Source organism: Schistocerca cancellata, chromosome 5, assembly GCF_023864275.1.
Source record: "Schistocerca cancellata isolate TAMUIC-IGC-003103 chromosome 5, iqSchCanc2.1, whole genome shotgun sequence".
NCBI lineage: Eukaryota > Metazoa > Arthropoda > Insecta > Orthoptera > Acrididae > Schistocerca > Schistocerca cancellata.
This window is the reverse complement of record NC_064630.1, coordinates 576,457,595-576,481,309: the sequence shown is the minus strand read 5'-3', so window position 1 is coordinate 576,481,309 and position 23,715 is coordinate 576,457,595. Positions and strand designations below refer to the sequence as shown.

At 43.2% G+C, this 23,715-nt stretch overlaps 1 protein-coding gene across 1 annotated transcript; it reads right to left on the bottom strand.

Moving 5' to 3' along the window:
• Window positions 1–14,644: 14,644 nt before the first annotated feature.
• Window positions 14,645–15,583, bottom strand: LOC126188689 (probable cleavage and polyadenylation specificity factor subunit 2). The gene has a single exon (XM_049930295.1). The coding sequence runs from the start codon at window positions 15,581–15,583 to the stop codon at window positions 14,645–14,647; it is 939 nt and encodes a 312-aa protein (XP_049786252.1).
• Window positions 15,584–23,715: the final 8,132 nt, after the last annotated feature.

Below are 23,715 nucleotides of genomic sequence, written 5' to 3'. Positions count from 1 at the left end.
GCCTAACGGGGGCAAGTCCTGCACCGGAGCACAGGTGCCAAAATCCACCAACAGAAGTACCTTACCCAAATGTAAGGTATGACGGGAGGTTACCAGGGAAAATCAACGTGATCACGATGCCCACGTCAGGAGACTGTCACTGGCAAATCCAGATAGTCAATCGGGCACAACAGCGTAGAGCCCAACACTCCATACCAACACGGCCCTGTACAAGTAGCCGCCCAATTGGACGAGCGCCGGTCGATCAGGCTTCACCATTCGTCACACGTTCCTCCTGCCTCCAACCGCCTCTAACTAAAGAGACAGCTACAAGAAGACCGAAGCGCCGCCCGGTGGCGCGACAGGAAAACGGATCGCGGCAGTAAGGAAAGATATAACAGCCCTGAGAACAAGCCAACAGGCTCACATGGTACAGAGTTAGTTTCCTAAGGGTGATGCTGAGTTCCAAACCGACAGGCCTCCGTTCACACAGCTCTTGTCGTCCAGGACTGGTTTTCTGAGCACGGGGCTCAATCGCTGCAACTCCCCTGACCACCACAGTCATCTGATCTCAGTATTGTTAAAGCTTTGTTGCCTACTTTAGAGAGAAGGGTGCGTGATCCCTGTCCACCTCCATGGTCGCTACCTGAAATTGCCGTGTTTTGCAGGATGAGCGGCATAACATTCCTTTCAAAACCAAACAGGAGCTGCCTTTATCGATTCCGAGACAACTGGAAGCCAACGGGTTTCCTACACAGTAAGAGACATGGTTACGATTTGCAATTTTGGTGTTTCCATATTTTTCCTCCTGCTGTAACCACACGTAATCCATGATTCCGTCGTCCGTACCCATTGTACAAGAGGGTGTTTGCTGGGGAAGGAGGAAGATTACGCCTTCGTGCACATGTGACACTGAGCTCAACCCACCTGCTCGAAAAGTTAATCATTCTTACTGAAATCCGGAACAGGCATCGGAGAGTGGAGAACGTACGTGCTAGCTAGCCGAGGGCCTCCAATCAAGAGAGCGAAGACACCGGCTCCGCTCCGTGCTCTGCTCCCTGGCGCGATCGCGCCTTCGGCACCACATGACCGTTCTACGCACGCCCATTGGCCGCGGACCGTGAACAAGGTCCATCTTAAGGCTTCCTTCACTCTGATATGTGACTTAGTAGTCTGATCAGTCTGACAACAAACTCGCTTCCTCCAATCCAGATAGATTGTTGAGACAAATGTAACTGTGAAAACATTATACGAGAGTTGTTGAGAGCTAAAAAGATGTAGAGACCTGTTACAGCCGGTCCAAGATTTCGGCTCTTGTTGCTGAGCTACCATTGCTCCCACGAAGGGACTGTGAGCCTGAGTATGAATTGTTGCAACTCCCATGACCACCACAGTCGTGTACATCTCCATATATCCTCCGCTAGCCACCAAGCGGTGTGTGGCGGAGGGCACTATTCGCGCCAAAGTCATATTCCCCCCCCCTGCCCCCCCCCCCCCCTCTGTTCCACTCGTGGATCGCGCTAGGGAAAAACGACTGTTTGAATGCCTAAGTACGAGCCCTAATTTCCCTTATCTTTGAATGGTGATCATTGCGCGATTTGAAAGTTGGTGGTAATAATATACGCTCTTCATCCTCGGCGAAGATGGGATTTTGGAATTTAGTGAGCAGCCCCTTCCGTTTAGCGCGCCGTCTATCTGCAAGTGTGTCCCACTTCAAACTTTCTATGAGATTTGTAACGCTCTCGCGATGGCTGATGAATGTACCAGTCACAAATCTTGCCGATCTTCTTTGGACTTCTCAATCTCTTGAATCAGACCCAACTGGTAAAGGGCCAATACAGACGAACAATAGTCCAAGACTGGACGAACTAACTTATTGTAAGCTATTTCCTTTGTTGAAGGACTGCATCGCTTCAGGATTCTACAAATAAACCGCAATCTAGAGTTCGCCTTGCCCGTTACTTGTGTAATCCGATCATTCCATTTGACATCATTTCAAACAGTCACACCCAGATACTTGACGGAAGTTACCGCTACCAAAGACTGGGCATTTATTTTGTACTTGTACATTAATGGGGATTTTCGCCTTGTTATACGTAGTAGGTTACACTTACTAATATTGAGAGATAACTGCCAGTCATTACACCACGCATTTATTTTCTGCAAATCCTCATTGATTTGTTCGCAACTTTTGTGTGATACTACTTTCCTGTAGACTACAGCATTACAGGCAAATAGTCTAATGCCGCTGTCAATACCATCAACCAGATCGTTCATGTAAATCGTAAAAAGCAGCGGACCTATTACGCTGCCCTGGGCCACACCTGAAGTTACGCTTGTTTCTGTTGAAGTCACCCCGATCAGGACGACATACTGCTCTCTGTCTGTTAGAAAACTTTCTATCCAACCGCATATGTCACTGGATAGACCGTAAGCGCGCGATTTTTGGAGCAAACGACAGTGCGGAACTGAGTCGACCACCTTTCCAAAGACGAGAAATATGGCATCAACCTGGGAGCCGGTATCTATAGCCTGTTGCATATCATGCACAAAGAGGGCCAGCTGTTTCTCGCATGACCGTTGTTTCCTGACAACTTGCTGGTTTCTGCAGATGAGCTTCTCAGAGTCTAGAAAGGTCATTATGTCTGAACACAAAATATGTTCCATGATTCTACAACAAATCAATGTCAGTGAAATTGGCTGATCTCATACATGGGCAGTGAAATGAAAACGCGGCACATGGAAAGCTGTACGTAATCGCCGTGACATTTAATACATTTATCCCACTGTGAGACAAGAAGGCTGGTTGTTTGGTTGGTTTGGTGTAAGGGACCTAACAGCGAGGTTATGAGTTCCATTGGATTAGGGAAGAATGGGGAAGGAAGACGGCCGTGCCCTTTCAAAGGAACCATCCCGGCATTTGCCCGAAGCGATTTAGGGAAATCACGGAAAACCTAAATCAGGAAGGCCGGACGCGGGATTGAGCCGTCGGCCTCCCGAATGCGAATCCAGAGTGGTGACCACCGTGCCACCTCGCTCGATAGACAAGAAGGTAAATGCCATTGTGGAAAAATGTTTGCAGTTGCCTAGGAACCTTCTGCAGCTTTGTGGGCCCGCCCACGTGTTGCCACGGTTGTTTGACTACTCTGAAGAAGTTCCGCTGGAAAGCCCTTACACATCTCTCATACAGTCCCGATCTCTCCCCACGCGACTTTCATATTTTTGAAAGAAAGACATTCATCGCTGTCGATTTGCTTCTGGCGAGCCGGCCGCTGTGGTCGAGCAGTTCTAGGCGCTTCAGTCCGAAACAGCACTGCTGCTACGGTCGCAGGTTCGAATCCTGCCTTAGGCATCGATTTGTGTGATGTCCTTAGGTTAGTTCGGTTTAAGTAATGCTAAGTCTAGGGGACTAATGACCTCAGATGTCAAGTCCCATAATGCTTAGAGCCATTTGAACCAGCTTCTGGCGAAAGGGGGCACGACTGAGTACTATCACGATTCCGTTGGAAAGCGCAAACATTTTTCCGTGAAGACACTGACCGCATTGTCTCACAATCGAATAAACGGATTAACAATTAGGACGATTACTTTTGAAATAATAAATAGTTTACTTACTTTTTTCACCGAGCGAGGTGGCGCAGTGGTTAGCACACTGGACTCGCATTCGGGAGGACGACGGTTCAATCCCGTCTCCGGCCATCCTGATTTAGGTTTTCCGTGATTTCCCTAAATCGCTTCAGGCAAATGCCGGGATGGTTCCTTTGAAAGGGCACGGCCGATTTCCTTCCCATCCATCCCTCACCCGAGCTTGCGCTCCGTCTCTAATGACCTCGTTGTCGATGGGACGTTAAACACTAATCTCCTCCTCCTCCTTACTTTTTTCCACCTGTCTCATTTTATTTCGACTGCCTCTTACACATATTAAACGTAGTTACATAAGCACCGGGGAAATACACTGATAGTGCAAAACGTTATAAAGCAAGATCACGAGAAGCAAGGATACCCAAATTGGCCTCAACGCACTCCGAATTACTAATCGACCGTTATACCAATTATGATTCAAGCACAGAATTCGGGAAGCCAAGTAATTTTAGTTCGGTAACCGTAATATGGGCTAATCGAGGCTTTAATTTTAATCTATAATTAATACAAAGAAGAGGGATACTTCAAACGATGCAGAACCAATAAAACATTTATTAGTACTGCAATATTTCCACGAATACCTGCTGTGAAGCAATTAGAATAAAACTTTAATGACTGCGCGTAAGAAAATACACTGTTTTCATCTTTTTATTAAATAACAAGTTGGCTGTAGGTCATTCAAGACATACGTCACGAATACTGAAGACTTTCGTTACATCTTCATGGCCCACAGCGCTGTCCATCTAAACAAACTAAGAGAGATCTTCTCACTACCAATGTCATCATCCAAAGTGATTGTTCACACAAAAACTTTTCTCTCTGTTGTCGCCAACGGAAGTCGACATCACATAGCCCAGGCAACCTGATGGAAGAAACCGAAGTAACGCGCGCATGACGTCCGCCCAAAGACATAGCTGCTTCATGTATATCGATAGTATAAGAATATCTCTACTTCGACAGCCATGTCGTCCGTTAAAAAGGTAAGAACGGTGTAATGAATGTTTGTTCTCTTATATACAGCCAACTTGCAAGTGCTTTCTTACCTGTGAAGCTTTTTCTTTTCTTTCTTTTTGAATCGCGCTGTGTTCCTCAACGGTATTCTCGCTCAGTCATTTAGTTGCCGGTTTCCAGGTCAGTAATGGCGACGTCCTTGGTGTCTCACGACGTGCCTTTGATTTGTCTGACTAGTGCTTCCACTACACAGTTTCGAAAAGTACCTGCCGAATGACTTTCGCGGCGCCGTATGCAAGTTCTCAGAGGGCTGAAACCGCGGTTCAAAGCTTCCACCCTCTCCGTAGATTCCACTCCACCAAACAAGATTGTTTGCTTACTGGATGGAAACATTAATTTATCGATTTATTATAAGTAAAACGTGGGTATGAGAAGCACAGTGGCACTTATTGAGGCAAGACCATGCTCTTACTGCGATTCAAAGCGAACTATGCTCACTCGAACACTTTTCAAATGAAACCAAATAATTGAAAACGGTTGGAGCAACGAACGCCGATAGCAACTTTAATAGAATGGTCGTTACTAGGCAGCAGCCATTACATATTTCACTATCAATTGTTTTCCGGTGAAGACAATGTGGGACATTGTCAGAAGCTCGAAATTATATACAAATTTCACACTGTAAGTTCAGCGAGAACATTTTGTACAAAAAATCTCTCTCGCAAAACTTTCTAGTTGCACCTCAGAAGCTAGTCCACACTAGTACTCAGTCTGCTCCAGGCAGAAGACGGTCTTCTCTGCTGTCAAGAAAAATCAGGTATTTTACGTAAACAGATGATTCTGCTGACCTTGAAACACGAGATATATGAAGATGGTATCTGTTATTTCGGACATGTACGAAAGAACAGATACCATCTTCAATCTTCATATAGTTAAGGCTAACCGGCCATTGAACTTCTTCTTCTGTGCGGATGACACGCATTGCCCGAACTCCTACAGGACTCGGTAAGATTGTCTGCCACGAGTAATGAGTGTAATGGGCAGGGGCACTACGAATGCAGTGTGTGGACATTAAGTTGGAAATGTGGGTCTCACGCGGAGCGTGCAAGGGATAAGTCCCAGCAGTCGCACTATCCTCTGTGCCCTCGGTGTCTCAGATCGGTCGCAGGTTCGAATCCTGCCTCGGGCATGGATGTGTGTGACGTCGTTAGGTTTGTTATGTTTAAGTAGTTCTAAGTCTAGGGGACTGATGACCTCAGATTTTAAGTCTCACAGTGCTTGGAGCCATTTGAACCATTTTAAGGCATTGGTTAATATAAAAAAGAAGACTGTGTTGACAGTGATGTATTGTAGTTGCCTTAAGGATATTATTTAAAATTTTAGTGTATATTTTTGGTATGTGCTTTTTCTACTTCAGACAGTATTTTTGAAATTTTATAAGCTGATGTACAGAACTTATGTGACAATCAGATTGTGTGTCTAATAGTGTCAAAACACAAAACATTAAAGCTGCATTATTGGTTTGGATTAGAAATCTGGAAATTGACAGTTTTTATGGAAATGTCCTTATCGATTGGTTAAAACCATAAGATTCTATGTGATATAATGTAATATTAAATGGTTGGCAAATTGCCCTGTTCATTTTTGCAGTATGATGTGTAAGTCAGTTTTGCAGTGGAAGACTTATTATATAGGTCTGATCACTTCAGATACTTAATGTCCAGAAAGTGTAGTTGGAAGGCTAGTCATCTTAATAATATCTCCTTTCCGCCATTCTCAAGTATTTCAGAAATTGTCTAGTATGATTATTAAATTGTTTTTATGTGCGATGGGCATAAATCTTCCATATTCTATATTTGGTGACTTCCGCGCATTTGTGTGAACGCTCATAGCTAGTCTGACTAGGCTGAGAAGGTTAAAAGATCAGTTTCTACCCTTAACTTGTCTCTCACACAGACGATTTCCTTGTGTACATTAATATATTAAAAATTATACTGCCAACTTGCTGATATCCTTCATAAAGAGCTATTTATGCTTCTGTAAAGATTGGAACACTTGTAATTCAAAGTGCAGATTTTATTTCTTCATGTTTGAAGTTTGAATGTCTTCAAAAAAAACTTGTTTTGATGTTTAACTTAATTCTTTCTGGTAATTTAGTCAGTAACACAACCTTCTGTTGTATTTCTTTAACATCAGCATAACTGCAATCATCAAACTGTTTTCGTTTAAATCATTTCATGTATAACATGCGTACATGGTTAGTATATGTACTTAGTATGTATTTGGAATGTGTAACATTGTTTCTTTAGTAAATGTTTTTATAAAAAAAGATGGACAGAGCGTCTGCCATGTAAGCAGGAGAGCCCGGGTTAGAGTCCCGGTCAGGGCACACATTTTCAACTGTCCCCGTTGATGTATATCAACGCCTGTCGACAGCTTAAGGTCTTGATTAATTATCATTGCATTGAAACACGAGGGTCGACAGGAGAGCCACTGACTTTTATATTATATCCTCGTTCCTTGTCTAATCTTGTCTATACCACTATAAAGTGCCGTTTATTTCAATACATTTTGTTGTAAATTTTCTTGCATTTAGCCTATTTACTTTTCACCTGGTTAAGAGTAAGCAGTCTCAAATGTCAAATATGAAAAACAGAATGGATCAGATTAGACAGTTTAATAAATTTTGGCCATGTCACTGGCATTCATGTGAGCAGCGTAGATTTCTGTTGAAAATGACTAATTTACTTCGAATAATAATGCTTTTCATTAATCGCTAGTGAAATTTTTCTGTTAAACAGAGGCAACATTTACCTGTTATCATTTGCCGTCTTTTTAAAAAGTCAATCCCGTAATGCTATCACTGTAATTGTTCCAACTAATTTCGCGAATTTTGTTTTCCTTGAAGCACTTCCACACGAGAAAAAAGCACTCTTTCGGTTATTCTTTGCTCTCAGGTTGAAAGGAATTTATCTTCGCCTATTCGAAATAGTGCCTCGATAAGTGAGTTGCATCATGCCCCAAAAAAAAAAAAAAAAAAAAAAAAAAGAAAGCCACACAGTGCTAAGATATAGTCACAAGAACTTGTTTTTAGTCAGACCACAGCCACCGAGGCACATCTTGCCGACAGCTTTGACCAAATATTCTTCCAAGACATTACATACCAGCCCGACAAAATGTTCACTGTCTTCTATGGACGCTCATCGACCACACAGCATCGTGGCTTCGTTGTGCATTTCCTTAGTTACATCTACATAATTTCCAGGTTGTTTAGTATTATTTGTGCCCATACGAGCACACTGAATTTTAGTGACTCACTTGTCATTTATTTCTCTGAGCAGAGTTCACATGATAGTTTTTCTGAGTTTGTTCAGATTGTTCGAAGTTTGACCACGCGATTAGTAACCAGTGCATTATCAGCATTCATTTTTGTCTTACCTAATTTATATCGAACGGAATAAATTGAATTTCTGCTTATGGACTTTCCTTTCTTAAAATGAAGAGGATTCTATTTAAAGGTTACTAGAGAACCCCAAATTCCGAGCGCAACAGTTCAGGGTAAACCTAAGTTCATTGTATAGTATAGCTTGGATGAACCACCGCATCAATAGGCCAAATGAAAGTCCTCTGGGAAAATTATGTAACCAGTATAAAAATTGTAGTTGGGGCCTTAGATTAGCATTTGACAGTAACAGAAGCGTTCCGCCGTTCTGGCATCACAATAAATAAATAAATAAATAAAATAAAATAAAATGATTGTCGTGGCGGAACGACTTAAAAACTGCATACTGAGCAAAATTACTGGAAACAAGATGAGCAGTCTCTCATACCTATGCTTTCTTTAAATTAGCCCACTGATCACTGAAGGTAAAATACATTCTATCAGACTTATTACAGGCACTGACCGTAGAACTAAACATCCCAGACTGAGGGCGCTAAACTTGACAGGGGGCGATCAACCAGCGGTAACCTATGCACATGCGCCACTTCAGTTCAGTTCAATGAATTTCAGATCTGTTGTTTTGAAATTCTAAACAGGTAGTACATATTCAGTACTGATGGAGACATACAATACTTTATAATATTGTCGTAAATACGCTACTGGCCATTAAAATTGCTACACCAACAAGAAATGCAGATGATAAACGGGTACTCACTGGCAAATATATTATACTAGAACTGACATGTGATTACATTTTCACGCAATTTGGGTGCATAGATCCTGAGAATCAGTACCCAGAACAACCATCTCTGGCAGTAATAACGGCCTTGATACTCCTGGACATTGAGTCAAACAGAGCTTGGATGGCGGGTACAGGTACAGCTGCCCATGCAGCTTCAACACAATACCACAGTTCAAGAGCAGTGACTGGCGTATTGTGACGAGCCAGTTGCTCGGTCACCATTGACCAGACGTTTCCAGCTGGTGAAAGATCTGGAGAATGTGATGGCCGGGGCAAGAGTCAAACATTTTCTGTATCCAGAAAGGCCTGTACACGACCTGCAACATGCGGTCGTGCATTATCCTGCTGAAATGTAGGGTTTCGCAGGGATCGAATGAAGGGTAGAGCCACGGGTCGTAACACATCTGAAATGTAACGTCCACTGTTCAAAGTGCCGTCAATGGGAACAAGAAGTGACCGAGACGTGTAACCAAAGGCACCCCATACCATCACGCTGGGTGATGACGAATACACGCTTCCAATGTGCGATCACCGCGATGTCGCGAAACACGGAGGCGACCATCATGACGCTATAAACAGAACCTGGTTTCATCCGAAAAAATGACGTTTTGCCATTCGTGCACCCAGGTTCGTCGTTGAGTACACCATCCCAGGCGCTCCTGTCTGTGATGCAGCGTCAAGGGTAACAGCAGCCATGGTCTCCGAGCTGATAGTCCATGCTGCTGCAAACGTCGTCGAACTGTTCGTGCAGATGTTTGTTGTCTTGCAGACGTCCCCATCTGTTGACTCAGGGATGGAGAAGTGGCTGCACGATCCGTTACAGCCATGCGGATAAGATGCCTGCCGACTGCTAGTGATACGAGGCGGTTGGGATCCAGCACGGCGTTCCGTATTACCCTCCTGAACCCACCGGTTCCATATTCTGCTAACAGTCATTGGATCTCGACCAACGCGAGCAGCAATGTCGCGATACGATAAACCGCAATCGCGATAGGCTACAATCCGACCTTTATCAAAGTCGGAAACGTGATGGTACGCATTTCTCCTCCTTACACGAGGCATCAGAACAACGTTTCACCAGGCAACGCCGGTGAACTGCTGTTTGTGTATGAGAAATCGGTTGGAAACTTTCCTCATGTCAGCACGTTGTAGGTGTCGCCACCGGCGCCAACGTTGTGTGACTGCTCTGAAAAGCTAATCATTTGCATATCACAGCATCTTCTTGATGTCGGTTAAATTTTCGCGTCTGTAGCACGTCATCTTCGTGGTGTAGTAATTTTAATGGCCAGTAGTGTAGCTTTAAATTATGTTAATAGTAACTATTTTAATATTATTGCAGGAATGGATCATAACAGTGAAAATATAGTTGAATAAAAACAACACAAAATAAAAGGAATTTACTTCAAGTTCTAACTGAGTAATTTCCAGGCACTGCGCCAATTTTTGGTACAAACCTAGCAACGTGCACCAGAAATCCCCAGTGTAAAACTTAACTGAAGATGGCTGAATGGTTGTCAGGGAAACGTTCCTCATGTCAGCACGTTGTAGGTGTCGCCACCGGCGCCAACGTTGTGTGACTGCTCTGAAAAGCTAATCATTTGCATATCACAGCATCTTCTTGATGTCGGTTAAATTTTCGCGTCTGTAGCACGTCATCTTCGTGGTGTAGTAATTTTAATGGCCAGTAGTGTAGCTTTAAATTATGTTAATAGTAACTATTTTAATATTATTGCAGGAATGGATCATAACAGTGAAAATATAGTTGAATAAAAACAACACAAAATAAAAGGAATTTACTTCAAGTTCTAACTGAGTAATTTCCAGGCACTGCGCCAATTTTTGGTACAAACTTAGCAACGTGCACCAGAAATCCCCAGTGTAAAACTTAACTGAAGATGGCTGAATGGTTGTCAGCCGAATTATCGTGACAATATTTTGATATCATCCGGCTGCTATCACGAAACCTCCCTCATAGAATAAGAAATCTCTGACCGTAGGGGTGAAATGAATCGCGAAATTCTAACTCTACATAGCGTGAAAGTCGTTACTTCCTTAATAGCAAAAACAGTACCTGTGAAAAGCGCGCTATATTCGTATATCTTGTAGCGTGCGGCACGCAACTGAGCTCAAGTGTTAAAAAAATCATTGGGCAGAAGCAGCGCGGCGAGACGCGGGTTTCCAGCGCGAGAAAGCGGAACCCGGCCTCAGTATGGCACGACGCTGGCTGCCTGGCTGGCTCTTCCCGGCCGCCGCGCCGCGTCGTACGGAACTTTTCCCAGTCACGGTGAGGGCCGCGAAAACACGGCACGGCTGACTGCGGCGCGCCGTTCTCTGCCGACGGGCAAGGTCTGTGTCAGACCAAGGGGAAACTGGAATGCCAGAAAAATTAACACTAAAGGTACACAGGCTGTTTACTTTAACCTGAGACAGCCAAATATCTCGGAACAGACGCGTCGTACGAAAAAATGTTCTAGGTGAAAAAATTAATATTAGTAAAGGGAACATCTATTTGTGCTACCATAGAGTATAAATATCTATGGAGTGAGTAGAGCCTACTGCGCATGTTCTCAACATCAAACTGGCCTAATCACGTGGTAGTGGGACGTCGCTGCTTATCGGCAATTTGTAGTAACAGCAAAACTCTAACATTACACGTATTCAGCTGTTTTTACACACGTTTCTGCATGTTTTAGTAGTACTAACAGCCATGGTGCAATATTGTTGTTGTTACGGATATAAAGAGAAGTATGTGAAAGGAGGACCAGTTACTTTTCATGGATACATACAACAAATCTCAAATAGCGAATATCTTATTGATGTGAGGCACTTCATATGTTTAAAAATATCGTCACGCGGTATTATAATGTCTTGTATTGTAGAGCAACTTTCTGCGACTTTTTTCCCATGTGTTTACGAGAGAAATGCTAGATAAATTTGCAAGTGCGTTTAAGCTGCCAGTCAGTGTTTACGTATTCGTGCTACGTTCATCTACAGATAAAATTTATATAACACGGTGAGATTAAATTCTTCCAATTTATTTAGGTCCTCAAACCATTGAGTGTGTATCTAATTACTTCTGCATGAGACAGTTTCCTACATTATATAATTTTTGTATTCTAGTTTCCCGAAAGATGAACATAAAGGTCAAAATATGGCTCCACAAAATTAAAATAAATAATTTCGTCCCTACAAAATATTCAAAAGTGTGCTCTAAACACTTCGCTATGATACTGTAGCGAAAAAGAACAATACCCTTACTCTTCACAGCTTTAAAACAACACTACTGGCAATTAAAATTGCTACACCAAGAAGAAACGCAGAAGATAAACGGGTATTCATTGGACAAATATATTATACTAGAACTGACATGTCATTACATTTTCACGCAATATTGGTGCACAGATCCTGAGAAGTCAGTACCCAGAACAACCACCTCTGGCCGTAACAACGGCCTTGATACGCCTGGACATTGAGTCAAACAGAGCTTGGATGGCGTGTACATGTACAGCTGCCCATGCAGCTTCAACATGATACCACAGTTCATCAAGAGTAGTGACTGGCATATTGTGACGAGCCAGTTGCTCGGCCACCATTGACCAAACGTTTTCAGTTGGTGAGAGATCTGGAGGATGTGCTGGCCAGGGCAGCAGTCGAACATTTTCTGTATCCAGAAAGGCCCGTACATGACCTGCAACATGCGGTCGTGCATTATCCTGCTGAAGGGTAGAGCCACGGGTCGTAACACATCTGAAATGTACATCTACATCTACATCTACATTTATACTCCGCAAGCCACCCAACGGTGTGTGGAGGAGGGCACTTTACGTGCCATTGTCATTACCTCCCTTTCCTGTTCCAGTCGCGTATGGTTCGCGGGAAGAACGACTGTCTGAAAGCCTCCGTGCGCGCTCTAATCTCTCTAATTTTACATTCGTGATCTCCTCGGGAGGTATAAGTAGGGGGAAGCAATATATTCGATACCTCATCCAGAAACGCACCCTCTCGAAACCTGGCGAGCAAGCTACACCGCGATGCAGAGCGCCTCTCTTGCAGAGTCTGCCACTTGAGTTTGTTAAACATCTCCGTAACGCTATCACGGTTACCAAATAACCCTGTGACGAAACGCGCCGCTCTTCTTTGGATCTTCTCTATCTCCTCCGTCAACCCGATCTGGTACGGATCCCACACTGATGCGCAATACTCAAGTATAGGTCGAACGAGTGTTTTGTAAGCCACCTCCTTTGTTGATGGACTACATTTTCTAAGGACTCTCCCAATGAATCTCAACCCGGTACCCGCCTCACCAACAACTAATTTTATATGATCATTCCACTTCAAATTGTTCCGCACGCGTACTCCCAGATATTTTATAGAAGTAACTGCTACCAGTGTTTGTTCTGCTATCATATAATCATACAATAAAGGATCCTTCTTTCTATGTATTCGCAATACATTACATTTGTCTATGTTAAGGGTCAGTTGCCACTCCCTGCACCAAGTGCCTATCCGCTGCAGATCTTCCTGCATTTCGCTACAATTTTCTAATGCTGCAACTTCTCTGTATATTACAGCATCATCCGCGAAAAGCCGCATGGAACTTCCGACACTATCTATTGGGTCATTTATATATATTGTGAAAAGCAATGGTCCCATAACACTCCCCTGTGGCACGCCAGAAGTTACTTTAACGTCTGTAGACGTCTCTCCATTGATAACAACATGCTGTGTTCTGTTTGCTAAAAACTCTTCAATCCAGCCACACAGCTGGTCTGATATTCCGTAGGCTCTTACTTTGTTTATCAGGCGACAGTGCGGAACTGTATCGAACGCCTTCCGGAAGTCAAGGAAAATAGCATCTACCTGGGAGCCTGTATCTAATATTTTCTGGGTCTCATGAACAAATAAAGCGAGTTGGGTCTCACACGATCGCTGTTTCCGGAATCCATGTTGATTCCTACATAGTAGATTCTGGGTTCCCAAAAACGACATGATACTGGAGCAAAAAACATGTTCTAAAATTCTACAACAGATCGACGTCAGAGAGATAGGTCTATAGTTTTGCGCATCTGCTCGACGACCCTTCTTGAAGACTGGGACTACCTGTGTAAGTGGGCTGTTTATGTTTTCTTATTGGCAACGTTACGTAGCGCTCTGTATGAAAATCACTGGCTGTGCTGTGTGCAGTCTGTGGCTAGTTTGCATTGTTGTCTGCCATTACAGTGTTGGGCAGCGGCAGCTGGATGTGAACAGCGCGTAGTGTTGCGCAGTTGGAGGTGAGCCGCCAGCAGTGGTGGATGTGGGAAATGAGATGGCGGATTTTTGAGTACAGAATGGATGTCATGAACTGCTATATATATTATGACTATTAAGGTAAATACATTGTTTGTTCTATATTAAAATCTTTCATTTGCTAACTATGCCTATCAGTAGTTAGTCCCTTCCGTAGTTTGAATCTTTTATTTAGCTGGCAGTAGTGGCGCTAACTGTATTGCAGTAGTTCGAGTAACGGAGATGTTAGGTGAGGTAAGTGATTTGTGAAAGGTATAGATTAATGTTAGTCAGGGCCATTCTTTTGCAGGGATTTTTGAAAGTCAGATTGCGTTGCGCTAAAAAATATTGTGTGTCAGTTTAAGCACAGTCATATATAATTTTTCATAGGGGACGTTTCATATGGCGACCCTGCCGGGATTCGAACCTGGAATCTTCTGATCATCTCCAATATTTCCAGCAAAGTGTACAAAGCAGACTTTAAAAATAAGCTGCTGACAAATACGTGCTCCACAAAATACAATCCTTTTCAATTGCATCATTAACACTCAGTGCCACAGGTGATGGTCTTCAAATTCACCAACATTTTGATAATCTTCCTTTAACAATATCAGCAGATTTCAGACAATGGCATACTGCTCATAGAGTAAGTCTCGGACATTGTAATAGTCTTCTGATAAACAGCCTTCTAAGGTGACTCTGCCAGTGTCATGCCTTCGCACAGCCACTGTTCCATTACAGCACCAGAGAACACCTCCAGATATTTCAGAGCTGATATTGGCCTTTGTGAGCACTTGCTTGAAATCAGAAAGCTTTAATTCATTGATGAATGCTGTTTGGTGACCTGAGATCTGATTGAGAGGCAACGGTTTCAGTGTATATATCTGGTCATCGTCCTTTTCGTCTTTCTCTGTATCTGCATCTACAGGTTTTACATCCTTTGAAGCTTCTCTTGTAGTTATGTGAGTATCTATCCATGCTAGCTCTGCATCTTTTCCGCGTTTCAGTTGGAGCGATGAAACAAGAGCATCTGTCAGCCGAACCTGATATATGTGTGTCTCTGTTGTGGCATCAACAATTTCTCCACATTGAGGTGCAAATACACGAGCTGGTCCCCAGTGTCTACATGCATTTTGTAGCATCTGTACTCCTTCTGTGTTTCCTCGCACAAGGATTAATCGACGTGGTTTCAATTGGCCTAAGATTTTTTGCAAACTTTCACCATCTGAGCGACCCTCAAAATCGATGAACTGGACTTGTGCTACAACATGCACTTGGCGTACAGATGACACACACTTCGTAGGCACTTCAGTGATGTCCACTGTTACTTCCTCTTCCTTAATTTCAACATTCTCCTTGTTATCTTCTGCTTCAGGATTAGAGTCAACCATCTTGTAGTCCTCTGATCTAATAATCTCACCATATTCATCAAATTTAACTTTTTCCTCAGAGAAGGGAAACATGGGGTGCTGCTTCTTGCTGCTCTTGAAAAACCCTGTCTGTACTTTCGTTTCTTGCTTGACAAGTAAGTCATGCCGGCCTCTTCCAACTGCAGTCATATCCATTTCATCCTCAGGGGGGTACACGCTTACTTTGTGTACCATTGTTTGGCAAGCACAAGCAGCCCTAGCTAATATGGTATTTGCTTATACAAATTTACACATCGGTACCATATTTCTCTAACACACAAATTACACAGCTATCTGATCATTTACCTGAGAGGTAAACATTTTTTGTTACTACATCAGTGACAGATGTTTACATAATTACACAGTTGGATAACTTCACACTAACGAAATTGTATTTTGTCTTTACTTTGTGAACTGTTCATATTTTTTTGGAATCATTGTGATACTATGAGAGCTTTGAGTGATGTATCTGGTATGAGATCATGATTTTTAAAGTACGTTTGAGGTAGGATTGACGTGTCGACGAATATATATATGTGTAATAAGGTAAGGAGTAATGAATAGTGGTTAGGGACTCTGACTTGTGAAAAAGGATGTTGGAAACCAAGAATCGTACTTTAAGAGTTATGAAATGTGTGTCAATGCGTGAATGTATCACAATGCCGGCGAAAATTTTTTGAACACTGTTATATTCATAAGATTTTGTTTCTACACATTTGTAACGTAAATTTTCGACCTGTGAAATTTTCATATGAGACTGTCACTGTAGCGGAAACTGGTGTCGTAAATATTTCCGTAACAAAGTTAAGTGACCACCTGCACGTAATGCGTCCTGGGCACCCAGCTGGGCGACAATCGCCTGGAAAAAAGCCATTAGCATGTGCCCCTTTCAGAGGTACAGGTGGAGGAAAAAAAAAAGGGAGGCCATTATCCTCGCTATTGACGTTCCTTTGCAGAAAGCATCGCAATAACGACATGGTCGAACTTGAAAACATATGATTACACTGTCGAGCTCTTAATTTATGATATTTACTGAAATGCCTAATGAAATGACGAGAAATATTTTTATGTCTATACACCTGATTATGACTACTGTCTCTCTAGTTGAGAGATTTTTCTACTAACTTATGAAATGCCTCATGACTACTGAATGATTTCTTATGCTTTACTTCATACATAGTTGCTTATTTCATTTGATATCTGGTTTCCAGCTGTCTTGCAGCATTGGTTTCATAAAATAAAATAAAATGCATTTGCTAATGTGAACACTTTCTGTCAACAGATCTATTAAATAATTATTTTATGACCCACATTCTTCGAAAAAGGAGCTCTTGGAATGGAAAGAACAATAAGAAGGGACTAATAACAGTAACTGCATATATCATTTTCTTTTCAAGTACTTGGTAATTTCTTTTGTAGAAATAGTTGTGGTGCACCACTTTAATTACATAGACATTAAGATGTGAATATACATTTCCCTTATCTGCATTGTTGTTTTTACTGTAATATTTTTTCTGCTTGAGCTATGTCATGTTTAGTTATAAGTTACTTCTGTTTGCCAGGCATAGTGTTACTGAATTTTACTTTGTGTTACTCTTCTAAGCTAGTTTTACTACTGATTTATTTTTCTTGTTTGCTGCACAGTGCCTTATATTAGTTGTAGTACTGCAATTGCTTTGCCTATTTAAAATTTTTGTCCTTGATGTTTGTGTTAATTGTTTTATGCTGCTGCATTGCCTCATCCCTTAGTTTATCATCTGAGCTCAGTAGATTTAAGTTAGCTTAAGAGGGGGTAGCCTATAAGAGAATGAGTTGCGATGAATTTGAAGACATACACTGAGAGGTTATACGAGAAAAATACAGAAAGCATGCTTGGTTAGGATTTTTTTTTGGTGGAAGTAAAGGTTGAAATAAGACGAAAGATCTATGGAATGAAGTTTTGGGTTCGACTGCAGTACCAAATGTTACACTGAAAACGAACCCTGTCCTTTCCTTTTGTGTTATCCCACTATGTGTTTGTGTACCCTTGTGTATTTGTTTTCATCCTGTCTCTGTGTAGTTTCATAGAATTTTTCTCCTTTTAATATTAAGCTACATTCACTATGATGAGGAATACTGTTCTCCTCAAATATAATTGGCATTAATAATATGTTATTTACCTTGTAAATATGCTTAGACATTATTTATTATGTTTTGTTTTAATGCTCATGTGTAAAGTTGATGTTTCAAAAGTTATTCTGATCTTTCATGTATGTACTCATGTCATAATTCCTGTAACACTGATGTGTATGTTATTTCGATTCTTTCGTAAAGCCTGTATTACTACAAATGTATCTGTATTGTTATGTTTTTAATGATGTATTTTGTACCTTGTAATTGTATTCTTATGTTATAAAGTTGCAATTGACACCGGTTCATCATATTATTAACTTGTAAGTTCCATTTCACTGCACACGTTTCTGTTGGTCATAGTATATGGACAATATGTGAGAAGTTGGGACTGTTAGTGTTTGCACGTGTGTTACTAATTCAGCAAGGGACTGGATAACAGCATTGCTGGTTCTAAGGAGAACTCCAAAAACTTTGTGTGTGCACAAGTGGTGGTTTATGGACTTGCTATCTTCTCTGCAAGACTCTTCGATGGTGATTGTGCACCTGCACGGTCGCAACAGATGGCTGCTGGCCATCTCTACAAGGACTACAGTGGGTCTGCATCTCTAATGACCCACCAATACCATTATTTCTACAAGGACTACAGTGGGTCTACACCTTTGATGATTCATCAATACCATTATTTCTACAAGGACTGCACTGGGTCTGCACCTCTGGTAGCCCACCAATACCGTAATCTCTACCAGGACTACAGTGGGTCTACTCTGTGATGACCTACCTACCAATCGTCTTCAAAACGTCGAATGACTCTGCTGTGGGTTTGCTCTGTTGTGGCCCATTACCTGTCAGCATGTCAAGAGTCAGCACTGTCTTTCAGTTGGAAGGACAACACTACTTCTTCAAGACTGCGTGGAAATCCACTACTTCTGTGTGCATTGTCTTTTACTGCTCAGACTTTGAAATAAAAAACACTGAAATTTTACTGTGATGAACAATCTGGACTGTCTTTATGGACTGTGAGAAAATTTTAGCTTTTGACCAACATTGTATAAATAAGTGTGTGCATTTGATATCTTTGTTATTGTAATTATGAAAAATTTTTTCAAATCATTATTGGCCACTGCCCAAAACAATTTGTAAATTTTTTTTTAGGGAGCATGGGGGCTATGTAAGTGGGCTGTTTATGTTTTCTTATTGGCAACGTTACGTAGCGCTCTGTATGAAAATCACTGGCTGTGCTGTGTGCAGTCTGTGGCTAGTTTGCATTGTTGTCTGCCATTACAGTGTTGGGCAGCGGCAGCTGGATGTGAACAGCGCGTAGTGTTGCGCAGTTGGTGAGCCGCCAGCAGTGGTGGATGTGGGAAATGAGATGGCGGATTTTTGAGTACAGAATGGATGTCATGAACTGCTATATATATTATGACTATTAAGGTAAATACATTGTTTGTTCTATATTAAAATCTTTCATTTGCTAACTATGCCTATCAGCAGTTAGCCCCTTCCGTAGTTTGAATCTTTTATTTAGCTGGCAGTAGTGGCGCTCGCTGTATTGCAGTAGTTCGAGTAATGGAGATTTTTGGTGAGGTAAGTGATTTGTGAAAGGTATAGATTAATGTTAGTCAGGGCCATTCTTTTGCAGGGATTTTTGAAAGTCAGATTGCGTTGCGCTAAAAAATATTGTGTGTCAGTTTAAGCACAGTCATATATAATTTTTCAAAGGGGACGTTTCACCTGTGCTCTTTTCCAATCATTTGGAACCTTCCGTTCCTCTAGAGACTTGCGGTACACGGCTGTTAGAAGGGGGGCAAGTTCTTTGGCGTACTCTGTGTAGAATCGAATTGGTATCCCGTCAGGTCCAGTGGACTTTCCTCTGTTGAGTGATTCCAGTTGCTTTTCTATTCCTTGGACACTTATTTCGATGTCAGCCATTTTTTCGTTTGTGCGAGGATTTAGAGAAGGAACTGCAGTGCGGTCTTCCTCTGTGAAACAGCTTTGGAAAAAGGTGTTTAGTATTTCAGCTTTACGCGTGTCATCCTCTGTTTCAATACCTTCATCATCCCGGAGTGTCTGGATATGCTGTTTCGATCCACTTACTGATTTAACGTAAGACCAGAACTTCCTAGGATTTTCTGTCAAGTCGGTACATAGAATTTTACTTTCGAATTCACTGAACGCTTCACGCATAGCCCTCCTTACGCTAACTTTGACATCGTTTAGCTTCTGTTTGTCTGAGAGGTTTTGGCAGCGTTTAAACTTTCAGTAAAGCTCTCTTTGCTTCCGCAGTAGTTTCCTAACTTTGTTGTTGTACCACGGTGGGTTTTTCCCGTCCCTCACAGTTTTACTCGGCACGTACCTGTCTAAAACGCATTTTACGATTGCCTTGAACTTTTTCCATAAACACTCAACATTGTCAGTGTCGGAACAGAAATGTTCGTTTTGATCTGTTAGGTAGTCTGAAATCTGCCTTCTATTACTCTTGCTAAACAGATAAACCTTCCTCCCTTTTTTTATATTCCTATTTACTTCCATATTCAGGGATGCTGCAACGGCCTTATGATCACTGATTCCCTGTTCTGCGTTTACAGAGTCGAAAAGTTCGGGTCTGTTTGTTATCAGTAGGTCCAAGATGTTATCTCCACGAGTCGGTTCTCTGTTTAATTGCTCGAGGTAATTTTCGGATAATGCACTCAGTATAATGTCACTCGATGCTCTGTCCCTACCACCCGTCCTAAACATCTGAGTGTCCCAGTCTATATCTGGTAAATTGAAATCTCCACCTAAGACTATAACATGCTGAGAAAATTTATGTGAAATGTATTCCAAATTTTCTCTCAGTTGTTCTGCCACTAATGCTGCTGAGTCGGGAGGTCGCTAAAAGGAGCCAATTATTAACCTAGCTCGGTTGTTGAGTGTAACCTCCACCCATAATAATTCACAGGAACTATCCACTTCTACTTCACTACAGGATAAACTACTAATAACAGCGACGAACACTCCACCACCGGTTGCATGCAATCTATCCTTTCTAAACACCGTCTGTACCTTTGTAAAAATTTCGGCAGAATTTATCTCTGGCTTCAGCCAGCTTTCTGTACCTATAACGATTTCAGCTTCGGTGCTTTCTATCAGCGCTTGAAGTTCCGGTACTTTACCAACGCAGCTTCGACAGTTTACAATTACAATACCGATTGCTGCTTGGTCCCTGCATGTCCTGACTTTGCCCTGCACCCGTTGAGGCTGTTGCCCTTTCTGTACTTGCCCAGGGCCATCTAACCTAAAAAACCGCCCAGCCCACGCCACACAACCCCTGCTACCCGTGTAGCCGCTTGTTGCGTGTAGTGGACTCCTGACCTATCCAGCGGAACCCGAAACCCCACCACCCTATGGCGCAAGTCGAGGAATCTGCAGCCCACACGGTCGCAGAACCGTCTCAGCCTCTGATTCAGACCCTCCACTCGGCTCTGTACCAAAGGTCCGCAGTCAGTCCTGTCGACGATGCTGCAGATGGTGAGCTCTGCTTTCATCCCGCTAGCGAGACTGGCAGTCTTCACCAAATCAGATAGCCGCCGGAAGCCAGAGAGGATTTCCTCCGATCCATAGCGACACACATCATTGGTGCCGACATGAGCGACCACCTGCAGATGGGTGCACCCTGTACCCTTCATGGCATCCGGAAGGACCCTTTCCACATCTGGAATGACTCCCCCCGGTATGCACACGGAGTGCACATTGGCTTTCTTCCCCTCTCTTGCTGCCATATCCCTAAGGGGCCCCATTACGCGCCTAACGTTGGAGCTCCCAACTACCAGTAAGCCCACCCTCTGCGACTGCCCGGATCTTGCAGACTGAGGGGCAACCTCTGGAACAGGACAAGCAGCCAAGTCAGGCCGAAGATCAGTATCAGCCTGAGACAGAGCGTGAAACTGGTTCGTCAGACAAACTGGAGAGGCCTTCCGATCAGCCCTCCGGAATGTCTTTCGCCCCCTGCCACACCTTGAGACGACCTCCCACTCTACCACAGGTGAGGGATCAGCCTCAATGCGGGCAGTATTCCGGGCAACCACAGTCTTAGTCCGATCGGGGGATGCGTGGGACGAGCTGGCCGTCTCCGACAAACCCCCATCCGGACCCCCACAGTGATGCCCATTGGCAACAGCCTCAAGCTGTGTGACCGAAGCCAACACTGCCTGAAGCTGGGAGCGAAGGGATGCCAACTCAGCCTGCATCCGAACACAGCAGTTGCAGTCCCTATCCATGCTAAAAACTGTTGTGCAAAGAACGTCTGAACTAATCTACAGAGAGCGCAAACAAATCGACACAAAATTTAAACGGTTATTAAAATACAAGATTGCTTAGTAAATGCAGTAATGCTGCTACTTGCGCACTGCTGACACACTGCTCGGCGGCGGAAGGACTCTATGCGATTTTACACTATTCAGGTACTAAATCGCGATGCTACAACTCTCAAATACTATAACACGCCCGAAATTTATGAATTAAACAATGCAAGTACCGAAAACACGCAAAGAAATTAAGAATTAAACTATGTAACAAATGAGTGAGCTAGGAGTATACGACTTGCTGCTGCAGCTGCTTATCCAATGTCCACTGTTCAAAGTGCCGTCAATGCGAACAAGAGCTGACCGAGACGTGTAACCAATGGCACCCCATATCATCACGCCGGGTGATACGCCAGTATGGCGATGACGAATACACGCCTCCGATGTGCGTTCACCGAGATGTCGCCAAACACGGATGCGGCTTTCATGATGCTGTAAACAGAACCTGGATTCATCCGCAAAAATGGCATTTTGCCATTCGTGCACCCAGGTTCGTCGTTGAGTACACCATGGCAGGCGCTCCTGTCTGTGATGCAGCGTCAAAGGGTAACCGCAGCCATGGTCTCCGAGCCGATATTCCATGCTGCTGCAAACGTCGTCGAACTGTTCGTGCAGATGGTTGTTGTCATGCAAACGTACCCATCTGTTGACTCAGGGATCGCGACGTGGCTGCACGATCCGTTACAGCCTTGCAGATAAGATGCCTGTCATCTCGACTGCGTCCGCAGCTCGTGGTCGTGCGGTAGCGTTCTCGCTTCCCACGCCCGGGTTCCCGAGTTCGATTCCCGGCCGGGTGAGGGATTTTCTCTGCCTCGTGATGGCTGGGTGTTGTGTGCTGTCCTTAGGTAGTTAGGTTTAAGAAGTTCTAAGTTCTAGGGGACTGATGACCACAGATGTTAAGTCCCATAGTGCTCAGAGCCATTTGAACCATTTGAACCATCTCGACAGCTAATGATACGAGGCCGTTGGGATCCAGCACGGCGTTCCGTATTACCCTCCTGAACCCACCGATTCCATATTCTGTTAACAGTCATTGGATTTCGACCAACGCGAGCAGCACTGTCGCGATACAATAAACCGCAATCGCGATAGGCTACAATCCGACCTTTATCAAACTCGGAAACGTGATGGTACGCATTTCTCCATCTTACACGAGGCATCACAACAACGTTTCACCAGGCAACGCCGGTCAACTGCTGTTTGTGTATGAGAAATCGGATGGAAACTTTCATCGTGTCAGCACGTTGTAGGTGTCGCCACCGGCGCCAACCTTGTGTGAATGCTCTGAGAAGCCAATCATTTGCATATCACAGCATCTTCTTGATTTAGGTTAAATTTCGCGTCTGTAGCACGTCATCTTCGTGGTGTAGCAATTTTAATGGCCAGTAGTGTAGATATATTTGGAAGTGCGTTTAAGCTGCCAGTAAGTATTTACGTATTCGTGCTACGTTCTGCAGATGAAAATTATATAAGACAGTGTGATTAATTTTCTCCAATTTATTCAGGTCCTCAAACATTTGTGTGGTTCAAAAGGTTCAAATGGCTCTAAGAACTATGGGACTTAACATCTGAGGTCATCAGTCCCCTAGAACTTAGAACTACTTAAACCTAACTAATCTAAGGACATCGCACACATCCATGCCCCAGGTAGGATTCGAACGTGCGACCGTAGCGGTCGTGCAGATCCAGACTGAAGCTTCTAGAACCGCTCGGCAAACCCTTGTGTGTATCGAAGTACTTTTGCATGACACAGTTTCCCAAATTATATAATTTTTGTATTCCGGTTTCTCGAAAGATGAGCATAGCGTCAAAATATGGCCCCACAAAATA